At 39.5% G+C, this 13,125-nt stretch overlaps 1 protein-coding gene across 3 annotated transcripts in view; it reads left to right on the forward strand.

Annotated features, from left to right (window-relative positions):
* Positions 1 to 13,125, forward strand: part of DKK2 (dickkopf WNT signaling pathway inhibitor 2) — a 161,051-nt gene that overhangs the window by 14,419 nt on the left and 133,507 nt on the right. For all 3 annotated transcript variants that reach the window (XM_021395765.1, XM_021395762.1, XM_021395763.1), the window contains one exon: positions 8,207 to 8,283. In XM_021395765.1, coding sequence (XP_021251440.1) covers positions 8,207 to 8,283 — 77 coding nt within the window. The remainder of the gene's footprint in view (positions 1 to 8,206; positions 8,284 to 13,125) is intronic.

A 13,125-nucleotide genomic window follows, 5' to 3' on the forward strand; every position in this document is an offset into this window, starting at 1 on the left:
TGGAAAATGAAAAAAATGCTTTTTTTTTTTTTTTGCCATTTCAGTTTACAGTTGAGAAACCTGAGGTAAATGGTATGTTACTAGTAGGCCACGGGGTCACCCTGTCTCCATAAAACTGCTTGCAATGTGGTATGAGCCATTGCTCAGCTCTTGGGACAGACAGGGAGTTAAAAGGTGAGGCTGTCATCCTCCTTGTGTCCCCTAGGTGCAGAGTGTTACAAATGCACATAAGGGGGAGATTTCTGACCATGAAAGACAGAAGGGTATTTCAATGAAATTAGAGTTCATCAAGTCTGTCAAAACTGTGTAGACTTGTAGAACTAAAGTGAATGCAGCTGTGTTCTCTGCATTGTACTTTATGCTATATTGCATGGGTAGTCATAACTAAAGGTTACAAAGCTTGTTTAATTTATACTGGCAACACAGAGTCTAAGAAATAATAGTATAGTGGTGATGCGTGAATCTCAAAATATTCAGAGGTTTTTTCTAGTTTGGATAGCAGTAAAAAGTGCAGATGCTGATCTGAGCCTATTGGGTCTCTCAAAACAGGCTGGGGACCTCACTAAAAAAGAAGTCTGCTACATTTTTTGGCCACTGCTAGAATTAATTTTGAGCTGGATGGACCAATGCCCAAGGCAACTGAAACCAAATGGTAGCAGTCAGCAGCAAAGAGAGCTAGAGAGAAATGCAAAAGCTACACAAGTAATGTAGCTAGTTTCATCTCGGTTGAGCTCTGGCATGTTTTATCTTATTGGCTCTGAAATCTCTTGGCATGTAGATGAAGATATCCAAGTGTTGTGGGTTAACCCTGTTAGGCAGATAAACACTACACAGCCACTTGCTCGTGTCCACCCATGCAGCACCCCACCCAGCCTCAGCAGGATAGGAGAAGCAGAGAGAAAAAGCAAAAGCAAGAAAACTTTGGGTCAAAACAAGCATTACTTAGTAAGCCAAGAATTGAAGAAGAGAGAAGGAAAACCAAAAAACTGATGCAAAGCAATCTCTTACCACCTACCATGGCAGATTGATGCACAAGCAGTCCCCTAGCAGAAGGCAGCATGAGATTATTTGGCATGGAATATCTATCTCTTCTGTTAGTTCAGGTCATCTGACTGGTCACTGTCTCTCCCAACCTCCAGCACACTCCCAATCTATTCTCTGAGGGGCAGAGTGAGAGACAGAGAAGACCTTGATGTTGTGTAAACACTATTTAGCAGTAGGTAAAACGTGGGTATGTTATCAGCATTGTTTTGGTCGCAAATCTAAAACAGCACTATTTGAGCTTCTGTGAAGAAAACTATCTCCATCTCCAGCCAGACCCACTACACCAAGCAATATAAACAGAGATTTTCTCTTTAGCACTTTGAAAATGCTTTATGCTTGCAGTTCAGGAAGTTAAACAGAAAACTGCATCTTCAAATTGAGGGTCCAGTGTCAAACTGTAGTCTGTTCCCACGTATACCAGTTCCACCAGAGCAAGTCTGCCTCCAGATACCATGATCTTTTTAACACTTGAAGGCACTGAAGGAGGGTAATCTGCTGACTGATACAGGAAGCAAATGCAAGGAGTTGTCTTGCAGCAAAGATAGTTGGCATAAAGAATTTGAAATAGAGGGACAGTGAAAGTACAGGATCTCCGATGAGGAGCTTGATTACGAATTTCCAAGTTTTGTGGCATTTAAGGGACATGTATTTCAAAGAACAATGTATCCCTTTCTTTAACTCTGTCTTAAATTATTACTTGTAACCAGCATGAACAAATGGAGTACTGGAAGCCTCACAGAAGTTCTTAAGCTTTCTTGGCGCGACCTGTGGGTCTTACAACTTCTGTGAGCACGTTTCATGCCTAACTAATGAGGCATATAGCTTTTTGGCAAAATTTGTGCCTGAAAAAGGCCTGAAATAGATCACACATGATGAGAACCCAGGAGTCCCTAAAGCAAATACCTAACAAAGAAACTTTCTTTTATTCTGCAATACTAAGGGAAAACACTGTTATTGAGATATGGTAGTTTACCTGTCACGAAAATTAGTATCAGGAGTTCATTAGAAATACGATTGTCAGCCTTTATTCTAGTATAACTTTTGCTTGCAAATTTATTTGGTATAAAAATTCTGTTGTTAATCCATGGCTGAATTAGATTTATTTTTAAGTGTCAAGTAAATTTATCAACACTTTCTTGTTTTTATTACAGAACTTTAAAAATTGCCAGATGCTGCTGTTGAGTGGTGGTTTATGAGGGTTCTTGTCAATAGCCTGAAGCAGGGCAGAAAGGGAAGGGCAAGAAGGTTATTTTTGGAATGTGCAATGTTAAACATTATGATGCACATTTATTTTAAGAGAGGCAATGGACTGTGAGGGCATTTTAAGTTTTCACATTTCTCCCTTGATATTTTTGTGTTGTTGCAATTGGAGGAAAGATGGTTTGTTGGTTGTTTTTAATATGGGATAGGGGGAAGTGACTGATGATTTTCTGAAACTTGTCACTGGTCCCCTTAGTACTACAGATTGCATATCACTGCCTAGCTCAGAAGAAACAAACAGATCTAAATGGCAATAGCATCACCTCTGGGAGTATATAATTTAAGAAAGCATTTTCCCTGTCAGACCTTTCTAGCCTGGCAGAGACACTGAAGCGGTGGTGGTTAATGTTCAGCAGGAAAGGACAGCTTGTGTCTACAGTCAAATCCTTCTGGTTATACCCACTGTTCAGAGAATACCAAATGTGGTAGCTGCCATGCTAGTTTGTAGGAGAACTGTAGGGCTTAGGCCATGAGTCTTTTGGCTAGCCTGGGCCACACTGATCAATGGGGAATTGTCTTGGGCTGCATATAAAATATATAGTTAATTTATATAAGTAACAAAACTTCTTTTATTTTTTAAATTTTATTTTTTAACTAAAAAAAGAGAGCAACAAAACCATAACACGAGTGTGATGTTTGACCTTGTTTTTGTGAAACTAACGCATCAGTCTGATTTGATGGCAGTGGCTCCAATTCTTTGTGAGGTCTCAAGGTGTTTGTCAGATTTTTTTGATGAAATCTTACTCCTCCTGTACTTCACCCTGGAAAACAATTGTTCACAAATGTACCTACTGCCAAAAGCGATGACATGAGTAAGGCATGACTGTGAGACGAGGGATAAGTTCTCTCTGGTAAGAGAGGGCTTATAAAAGTCTGAGAAATAAACATGGTCACATTTTTGTTTGAGTATCTGCGACTGTGTACATTCCATGTGAGAATATGCAGGTAACTTATTTATGTCAACTGAAAATAGTCACAATGGCAACCTTGAAATCTGTTCTCAAATTCCTTTATCACAATAGGAAGCATGGCTGCATGTTTTTTTGCTGTTCATGGGACCATGTTTAGCCACTGCATCACAATGCATAAACTTGCTGTAACTTGAGTTAGCACTGCACTGTGCCCTCCCTGTGCCCTGGTTTCAGCCCAGACAGTGCTGATGGCAAACACTGAGGTTTGGTTGGTGCTCAGCGATGGGTGTGTGCCCAGGGCTGGGCTGTTACACTTGGCGGGGCGGGGGGCAGCCATAGGGAGGACTGGGCCAGGCTGCAGGTGGACATGCCTGGCTTAGGCCTAACTGCTTAGATTTCAGGCTGTAAAGTTTGTTTTGGTCACACGAGCCATCTGTGACTCTTGAGAAAAAAAACTGACAGGTTTACAAGCTGAGTGGCTGGTTATATGTTCAGATTTACTTCTATACTGAAATGTTAACAGATTGCATGCCTGAAATTAGGCCCTAAGCATACAAGCAGAAGCATTTTTTTCAAAGATGCTGAGTTTCCAAATTGTTACCATGATTTAAGTGATGCAGGAGTTGACTAGCAGCTGTACAGATCCAAAATGCTACTATTTATGTGAGTAAACATGTTCTGAAAGGCTAAATGTAGGCAGGTAAAATGCAAACACAAAATATTTACATAAGGCATGACTCTTCTTCCATTCAAATCACATATCCCTAAATTATTATATGTTTTTTGGAAATAGCCTCTTTATCCCATTGAGGGCTGATTTGCATAGGAAGTTTTTGATTTTTGGTATTCTTTGTCCTTTGACTAGTAGAGAGGGAGAAAAAAAGAGGAATGAGAGATGAGTGTAATTTTCAAACAAGGAAAAACAAAAACTCACCCAAACTCCAAAACTTTGTATTTTTCAGTGTCTCATAATTTTAAAAATTGTTTGTATGTCTGATCGTGACACAATAAATATCTCCCTCTGCGTATGGTCTATACTCATATTTTTAAGTGGAAAGGTGTTTTCTTTCCCTCAAATTCTTGAGAAATTTGGTATTGGGATTATGGTTTATAGGAAGTTCTTTTCTTTGTTTACTATGGAGTTGTTAGTCTGACCTCATTATTGTGCGTGGGAAAGGGATTTAACGTGTTCCATTCAGGAATTTTTCTGATCCCTCCACTTTAGGTGAGGAAGTCTGGTTGCTCAGGATATCTGGTGAATGCTGTGTAGAAGCTGGTGGAGATAGTCCTGATCTAGTTGTTCTGGCGCATATGTGAGCAGTAAATTAGGCAAATGAGGCATTCCAAGAATAAGTGATAAATTCGGCAGCGCTCGTATGGTGAATCTCAGTGAGGAGAGCAGACGTCATAAAGTTAGAAATGCTTTATTTAGTCATGATGAATCTTGGATAAGTATTTTCTAATTCCACTAACTTAAATGCATTACAGAATTTACATGATGTTGCAGAAAGGCTCATCTGTGCTAAGTTAAAGGTGGAAAATTGTTCTTTAGCTCATTCTCTATAGTGTAAGTTGTTAACAAGGCCAGAAGAGTTTTATCTGTATTTCTGAAAACGTGAGACAAATTCTGCTACTTTTGCCTATAGCATAGGGAAAGCTGAATTGTTTATCACCAGTAAAATTTGAAATACAAATCTCCTCTTAAAAGTGTTCTATCTCCATTGAGAAATAGCACTGGTGGTATTTTCCTTCTCTTCACAGATACCTGCAGACTTTAGTTGTGGTTTATTCATTTGTTTTTATTACAATGTGGATGTGCTTTACCTATATACAGTATGACCAAACTACATCTTGATTTTAAACTGGATATCATAATTTCTTTTCATCTGGGGTTTGTTATTCTTAACATTGCCTAGGAATATGGTTTGAGAGGGAGGACAAAAGCTGTTTTATGAAAATCTCTGGTCTCAATCTCTGGAGTGCAGACTGACTCTTTTTATGTTCTAACAACTAGTAACAATTTCAGATTAACGCTCAATTCAAAACCTGGTCACTAGAATAAAGACTTATTGTTTTATTGAAAATGTAGTCACCATTTATTGATCTATCTATTAGATTAAAAAAAAAAAAGCACCACAACACAACAATCTGAGACCAGTTTTTGATTTTGGTTGTTCCTATTTGGTAGAAATTTTTGTTTAGCGTTTCAGACTGCCATTATTTATAACTACAGTTTACTGCACTTTGGTCTAGTCACTTTAAATAATCTATGGCCACTAGAGCCAAAAACGATCCTGAACCGTACAGATATGTTTAAGTAAATCAGTGGCATTATTAATTCAGAAATCCCTTGTTTGTAATCTGTAAAATGTTTATTTTACCACATACAACTGAACTATACAGATGGATACGTACTTTCTGCTGAAGCATGATTGTTTTCTGAGAGTTTTAACATTTTATGATTATCATGTGTCAGCATATTGTAGAACAAGTTCAGTTAGTTCACAAGTAACTGCAGTAGTAGTAGTAGTAGTTCAAGCACCTTTTCAAATACTTATATTCTTATTGCATGTTCAGTAATGAAGTTATATACTGTTCAGACATCTCTATGTTCAAGACACATGCTGTGAAGTTCTGCTTTTATTCTGTCTTGCTTTCACAAAAATACCCATCTGAAGTACCTGTAAACCAGTGCACATAGCGTAGTGAACAAACAGGAATAGCTAAATATCTGTGTGCAGTCGCAGGGCTTTGATCTCATTGCAATTACAGAAACATGGTGGGATAACTCACACAACTGTAATGTCATCATGAATAGCTATGTGCTTTTTAAGAAAGGTAGGCCAAAAGTGAGGTCATGGAGTTGCCTTTTTGAGAGAGAACACCTCGAATGCATGGAGTTGATGACGAGAGGTTTGAGAGCTTATAGTTAGGGAGACCTGCATGGGTGGACAGAATACTCCTGCCAAAACTCAAGCAGGAGGCTTACAGGAGGTAGAAGCAGAGACAGACCGTTTAAGGTGAATATAGAGACTTTGTCAGAGTATGCAGAAATGCAGCAAGGAAGGTCAAGGCCTATTGTTAATTAAATCTAGCTAGGATTGTTAAGGACAACAAGAAAGGCTTCTTAAAATACAACAATAACAAAAAGAACACTAGAGCACTAAAGACATGCTGCTGAGTGGGAAAGGGACCCTGGTGACATAGGGCACAGAGAAGATGAGAGAGACACTGAATGTCTTCTTTGCTTCACTCTTCACCACCAAGGCCAGCCCTCAGGAATCCCTGACCCAGGAGACCAGGGAGAAAGTCTGGAGAAAGGAAGATTTCCCCTTGGTTAAGAGGGATCAGGTTAGTGATCATTTAGGTAAACTTGACATCCACAAGTCCATGGGCCCTGATAGGATGCATCCATGAATGCTGAGATAGCTAATGGGCTACACTGCCAGGCTGCTTTCGGTCATCTTTGAAAGGTCATGGCAATCAGGAGAGATGCCTGAGGGCTGAAAGAAAGCAAATGTTGCCCTAGTCTTCAAAGAGCAAGAAGGAAGACTCATGAAACTACAGGCTAGTCAGCCTCATCTCAATCCCTGGAAAGGGGGGTGGAACAGTCATCCTGGAGGCCATCTCTAAGCATAACAAGAAGGTGATCAGGAGTAGTCAGCATGGATTTATCAGAGGGAAATCATACTTAACCAAACTGATTGCCTTCTATGATGGTACAACTGGTTGCATAGATGAGGCGAGAGCAGTAGATGTTGCCTACCTGGACTTCAGCAAGGTTTTTAATACTGTCCCCTATACTATCCTCATATCATGATGGACAATATGTTGACCAGGAGCCAGCAATGCGCCCTCGTGGCCAAGAAGGCCAGTGGTATCCTGAGTTGCATTAGGGCGTTGTATTAGAGCATTGCCAGCAGGTTGAGAGAAATGATTCTCCCCCACTACTCTGCCTTGGTGAGGCCTCACCTGGAGTACTGTGTACAGTTCTGGGCTTCCCAGTGCAAGAGAGACATGGACATACTGGATAGAGTTCAGTTAAGGGCAACTAAAACAATTAAAGGACAGTAGCATCTCTGCTAGAAGGAAATACTGAGGGACCTGGGCCACAGTAGGGCTTGGAGAAGGCTCAGGGGGAATCTCATCAATGTGTGTCTGAAAGGAGGTAGTCAAGAGGATGAGGCTAGACTCAGTGGTGCACAGTGATAGGGCGAAAAGAAACAGGCACAAACTGAAACAGGAAATTCTGACTGGATATGAGTAAAAACTTCTTTGCTGTGATAGTAACTGAGCACTGGGACAGATTGCCCAGAGAGGTTGTGGAATCTCCTTCCCTGGGGATCTTCAAAAGCAGTCTGAACACAGCCCTGAGTGATGTGTTCCAGGGAAACATGCTTGAGCAGAGAGGTTGGACTAGTTGATCTCCAGAGGTTCTTTCCAACCTCAATCATTCTGTGATTCTGTGAGAATTTCACAGAAGTAAAGAAAAAAAAAAAGATAGAAATATCTAAGTTACAGTATCAATAATGTCCATGAAGCGTTGTATTCTTGCATTTATCTTTGCAAAGGCAGTGGTCAGGTAGAACTTTGCATACACACTTTATAAAAATGTTTGTTAACAGCTGTTGAATTAGAGCATCTGGGTGCAGATAATTGCCTCTAGGGCCAGTACTAACCTTTGGATTTGGAGATATTTCTAAGTATTGCCTGCTAAATCATTGACTCAAATGACTATAAGTTTTATCTGTCAGTTTTTATGAATAAGAAAGCTCTAGAGAAGAAGTAGAATGTGCTGAACAGGTAAGTAAAGCTGTATTGTTATTATGTAAAATCTCTAGGAAGGCTGTGTTACTATGAGGTGCTCATTTGAGATTGTATGAACAGGATCAACAGGTAGACATTTGCTGAAAGCAGGAGATAAAATTTTTGAGCATACAGTTACATACTATCTTTCTATATTATTTTTAGATGAATATTTTTGGTTGTAGGTTTTGAAGACAAAACAAAAGGACAATACTGTAGACGACGTTTGTTCAAACTACATAGCTGTGACAAGAAGGGAAAGGTAAGACTAGCCACAAGCAGTGGCCTTCACTCAATTGTAACATGCTTTTGAACAAAATCCCATAAATCTTCACTGTATTCATAGGTAGTTATATTTTGGCTTGAATGAATGTAAAGCCTTCACGTACCTGAGAACAGGGAAATGGGATTTTCGTCCCACATTATTCTACTTTGTGGCACTGGCTTGGCCATTGCCACCCACAGTGCACTTCAGTGCACTGCTGATAAAGTTTGAAGAGGAATCTCCCAAAGTTTTGGTTAGTCCAAATATAAATCACATTCAACAAAAAAGAATATTCCCTTAAGCCAAAAGGAAGTGATAAAAAGTGAAGTATGTGGGTCCATCTGGTCAGAGTCTCATAAAAATGTGTTTACTCTTTGTTTTACATACCCTCTCTGTGTTGATATGACATAATTCTCTATAAAGGTAGGAATACTGTGCACACACAACTATGAGTTTGTATGAGATGCAGTGAATATCCCACAAGAGAGAACAAGACATAATTTAAAGTTGGAACAAGGAGTGATTTATGAAGGTCATTGTCTTACTGATTCAGATACTTTCCATATGTTGCAGAAACCCATTTTAGTATGGTATGCCTATAATATGTAGCAAATTTGTTTCTACATAAGTTTCTTCCTTTAAAATGTTTTGGTTTAAAAATGGTGGTGTGTTTTTTATCTCATCTGTGATATCTTAGCTTATTTTCATTGAAAGTGTACTTTAACGTGGCAGATTTTGAGGTGACTCTACTGAAGTTTGGTTTGGTTGACAATAAACCTAGGAGTACTTCTGACGCTAAAACATCCTATTGCACTGGATTTTACTTCTGTATCTTGCTTAGGTGATACATAATATGCCCTGAATCATGCTTAAAGCCCTGAAGGAACTGACTGAGTATGAAAGGAACAGATTTTTTTTTTTCTTACCAGCTGCAGCAACTTATAATTCTGTATCTCATTTTATTTTGGAAATTATTTGAAGATGGAACTACTTATATTGAAGTTATGTGATGGGAACATGATTATTAAGAATACATTACTGTTTGAGGCATTAAATTATTCAATTAATTTGCTATAATGTATAAAATACTGTTATTACAGGAAGCTTTATTTTACTGATTGCTTAGTAAGTGAAGGGACACTTATTAATCAGATAAATCAACACCACTCGTGGCAACTTGCCCCTGAAGTATCTACTGAGGAGAGATAGATGAAAAAAGCATGAGGAAAAAATTATCTGGTGTATGCTCTGCCTTTCTGCTTGCAATTTTCTAGAATGTATTCGTTATTCAGCAGTATTCACCAAACAGTGTCTGCAGAGTAGTTTGGCTAGTAGTTTGTTCAGAAGCAATTTGTAGACAGTATCAAAATATACTTCAAATGAAGAGTATTTTTCGCTAGTTGAGGGCGACCAAGATGATCAGAGGGCTGGAGCACCTCTCCTATGAGGAAAGGTTGAGGGAACTGGGCTTGTTCAGTTTGGAGAAGAGAAGGCTCCAGGGAGACCTCATTGTGGTCTTCCAATACTTGAAGGGAGCGTATAAACAGGAGGGGGATCGATTGTTTGTGAGGGTGGATAGTGATAGGACAAGGGGGAATGGTTTTAAGCTGAGACAGGGGAGATTTAGGTTAGATATTAGGAGGAAGTTTTTCACACAGAGGGTGGTGACGCACTGGAACAGGTTGCCCAGGGAGGTTGTGGATGCCCCGTCCCTGGAGGCATTCAAGGCCAGACTGGACGTGGCTCTGGGCGGCCTGGTCTAGTGGTTGGCGACCCTGCACTTGGCAGGGGGGTTGAGACTCGATAATCTTTGAGGTCCTTTTCAACCCAAGCCATTCTGTGATTCTATGATTCTATGATTCTATGATCCCTTACTCAAAAAGTCCATGGATCGCAAACAAGACACCAAAGCATTACGATGATACAAATTAGTAATAGGGTGAATCACCTATGGTATTCCTCTAGCTTGACTTTGGACCCTCTATAATGACCTCCACAAACTTCAGTGATATTCAGAAAAAACCTTATAATCTATTTTTCACCACAAGCATTTGAGTCCACCACTTTAAAACACATTAGGCACACTTTCTCTACTCATTTTTTTTACAAATCTTTGCTTCAGTGGCTGTCTCCCATTAAATGTTTTGCTACAGTAACTGTTGAAATTGAATTGTAAAGATATAAACCCATGTGAAACTAATCAAGGACTTGAACAGGTATAATTACGAAATACAGTTTTCCTGTAATTGTAACCCACGGTCTATGTTTTTAGGTATTTTCCCCCATCTTTCTATTTTGTAAGAGTTCTAGCTGTGGAGTTGCATAAGAAAGCACAAACTAAGATTATCAGTGCCAAAATCTCACTTTGGAAGTGTTTAAAATATTTTCAGAAAGAAAGCGTAAGTGCTAAAAAAAAAAAAATGATAATTCACTTCCTTGATTAATTTAATCAAAAATATGCACACCACTTGAACAAGAACTGTATTTTTTTTGTTGTTGTCTTTGTTAACCTCCTTGGTGTGCAGCCATGCAGTTGCTCAGTGCACAGAAGGCTAGTCTGAGCGCCCTGATGAGTAGCACGGTAGCAGGACATCCTCTGTTGTGTTCTTTCTTACTCTTAATGCATCCATGCCACATTGTTCTCCAGACTTCCATGCTGTGTGATCTTGCTGCTGCGAGGGGTGAACAAGCACGTCTGCAAACTTTTAACATCTGCTATAGCCATGAGTGATTTGCTGAATGCGCTCACCAGCAGGTAGGGCAGCTAGTTCCTCCTGCAAACACTAGCAAGCCACTGTTGCTGACACTCTGAGAATTGTTAATGTATCTTTTGGGGCTTGAGAAAAGTTGAGTCAGACAAATAGGTATTTTCCTCATGGCCTAGAGGGAAGGACAAACTACTCTTTCCAAAGCAGCTGTGAAAGCAGCTTCTTCATACATAGGATACAAGGCAAATTTGCTGAACAGGTTACCTGTTACTCACTTTCATTTTTATGTTTTCAAAGAATGAAGTTTATTTGTGGCTAGGAGACTGAATAATTGTGCATGATTGTTCTACTCTCAGAAGAGGATCTGAAGTGAGAGTTGAGTGGATGGAATACTGGTTATCTGAGCAGGAATTAATTTTGTATTACTGTCATGTATTACTCTATTACACTTCCTTACAGAAAAGCAGCAGTGAGTCAGTTTTTGTGCTCAGGCACCAGTCCACTAACCATACATTCAAGATTTATGAGCATGTCGGTTGGCAAATTCTGAACAAGTCCACAGTTGCCTCTTCAGTTTTTTGTGGATGCTTAAAATAATTCACCTTCACCTACTTTCTGCTGCTTCTAGAGCCACTGGAAATCCCATCCCACTCTGTTGTTCTCTTTCTCTCTAATGTCAGTAGTTCTGCTTCTTTGTTTTCATTGAGTGATACAGCTAATGAAATGGGAAATTCCACATCACAGCACTGGGAGATGCTCTTCCAGAATCTTTTCTGGGCAAAGACTGCTCTTCTCATCACTAGTCTGGTCTTACCTTCTGCCTGATGCTTCTCTACTTCAGAAGGCTCCGAGTAACTCTCCTCTTTTCCATTGAGACACATAAGCATGTACCAGTTTTTCTGACTCAGTAATGGGTCTTCTTCATTAAGTTCATTGAGGTCCTCAGCAGGAATGAAAGTGGAAACCAAATGCGTTCTCAGGATGATTATTTTTCTTGAAGGTTCTCTTTTCAGTCATGAAACTAGTAGGTAAGCCTGAGGCAGAAAAGCCAGATATTAGAATTAAAGTTTTCCTTTCCAGGAATACAGTTTGCGTTTAAGTTGTGTGCAGCAGAATTTTCTCCAAGACCTGCGATGGGTAGAGGATATGTTACATGATCTTTTCTCATGGTCTTTGCTTGTGCCTCGTCAGCTGTTTACTAGGTTCTGCTTTCAAAATCTTTGTTAACCACAATAGTATTTAAAATTTAGAACAGGCTTTATAGCACTAATGCTGAGGCGGGGGGGAAATCACAATTATTTTCATACACATGCTTTGACAGTTCATAGAGTGATAAAATTGTTAAGTTGGACAGGCCGACAGGAGATCGGCTTTTCCAACCCCTTGCTCATACGGAGATTGTTGATGCGTTCAGAAGGAAACCTCTTATTCGGACATAGACGTTTGCTTCCAGAGTGTGTATCGCCCCTCATCCACAGCAGGTGGCGCTGAGGCCCTGAAATGCACTCAGTATTTGGTACTGCGGTTTTACATCACAGGTTCTGTGGAAGATGCCCTGCTAACATCATTTGTCCTTTGATACCAGTTGTTTAAAAGCAAAGTGGTAGCCTACAAAACAGAGGATGCGGGGTGAGAAGCAAGAAAGGAATTTTTGGAATCACTTAAATTACATAGGTTATAAGGACTGTTAATGCTGCAGTCTTCCACTCCTTGGAATGGCCACGATCCAGGAAAGGACATGATTGCAGTTCAAAACTTCCTATTCTTAGTAGGAAGCACTTTCCAGAATTGGGAACTGTGACACAACAAATGTATTAAATATAGCAGAAATATATATTAATGTGAATGAAATTAGCATATGGAAATAGCCGGTTACCAGATGAGCAGAAACAGTGATGATTTTCACCAAAAAAAAAAAGCACCAAAAGTTGTATTGAATTACGGTCAGACTTTTGATGCTTTTTATCTTTTACAGGAAAGGTGTTTCAGTCCACGGCAGAATTTCATGCTGCTAAATTTTTGATTTAATCCTGCAAAAGCGTGGCTTCAATTTATTCAATCTAACAGAACATGAGGATTTCAGCAGTGATTTTATACTTACGCTGACTGCCTACTCTAGTGACTAAAACAG

The sequence above is a fragment of the Numida meleagris genome, chromosome 4 (genome assembly GCF_002078875.1).
Source record: "Numida meleagris isolate 19003 breed g44 Domestic line chromosome 4, NumMel1.0, whole genome shotgun sequence".
Taxonomy (NCBI): domain Eukaryota; kingdom Metazoa; phylum Chordata; class Aves; order Galliformes; family Numididae; genus Numida; species Numida meleagris.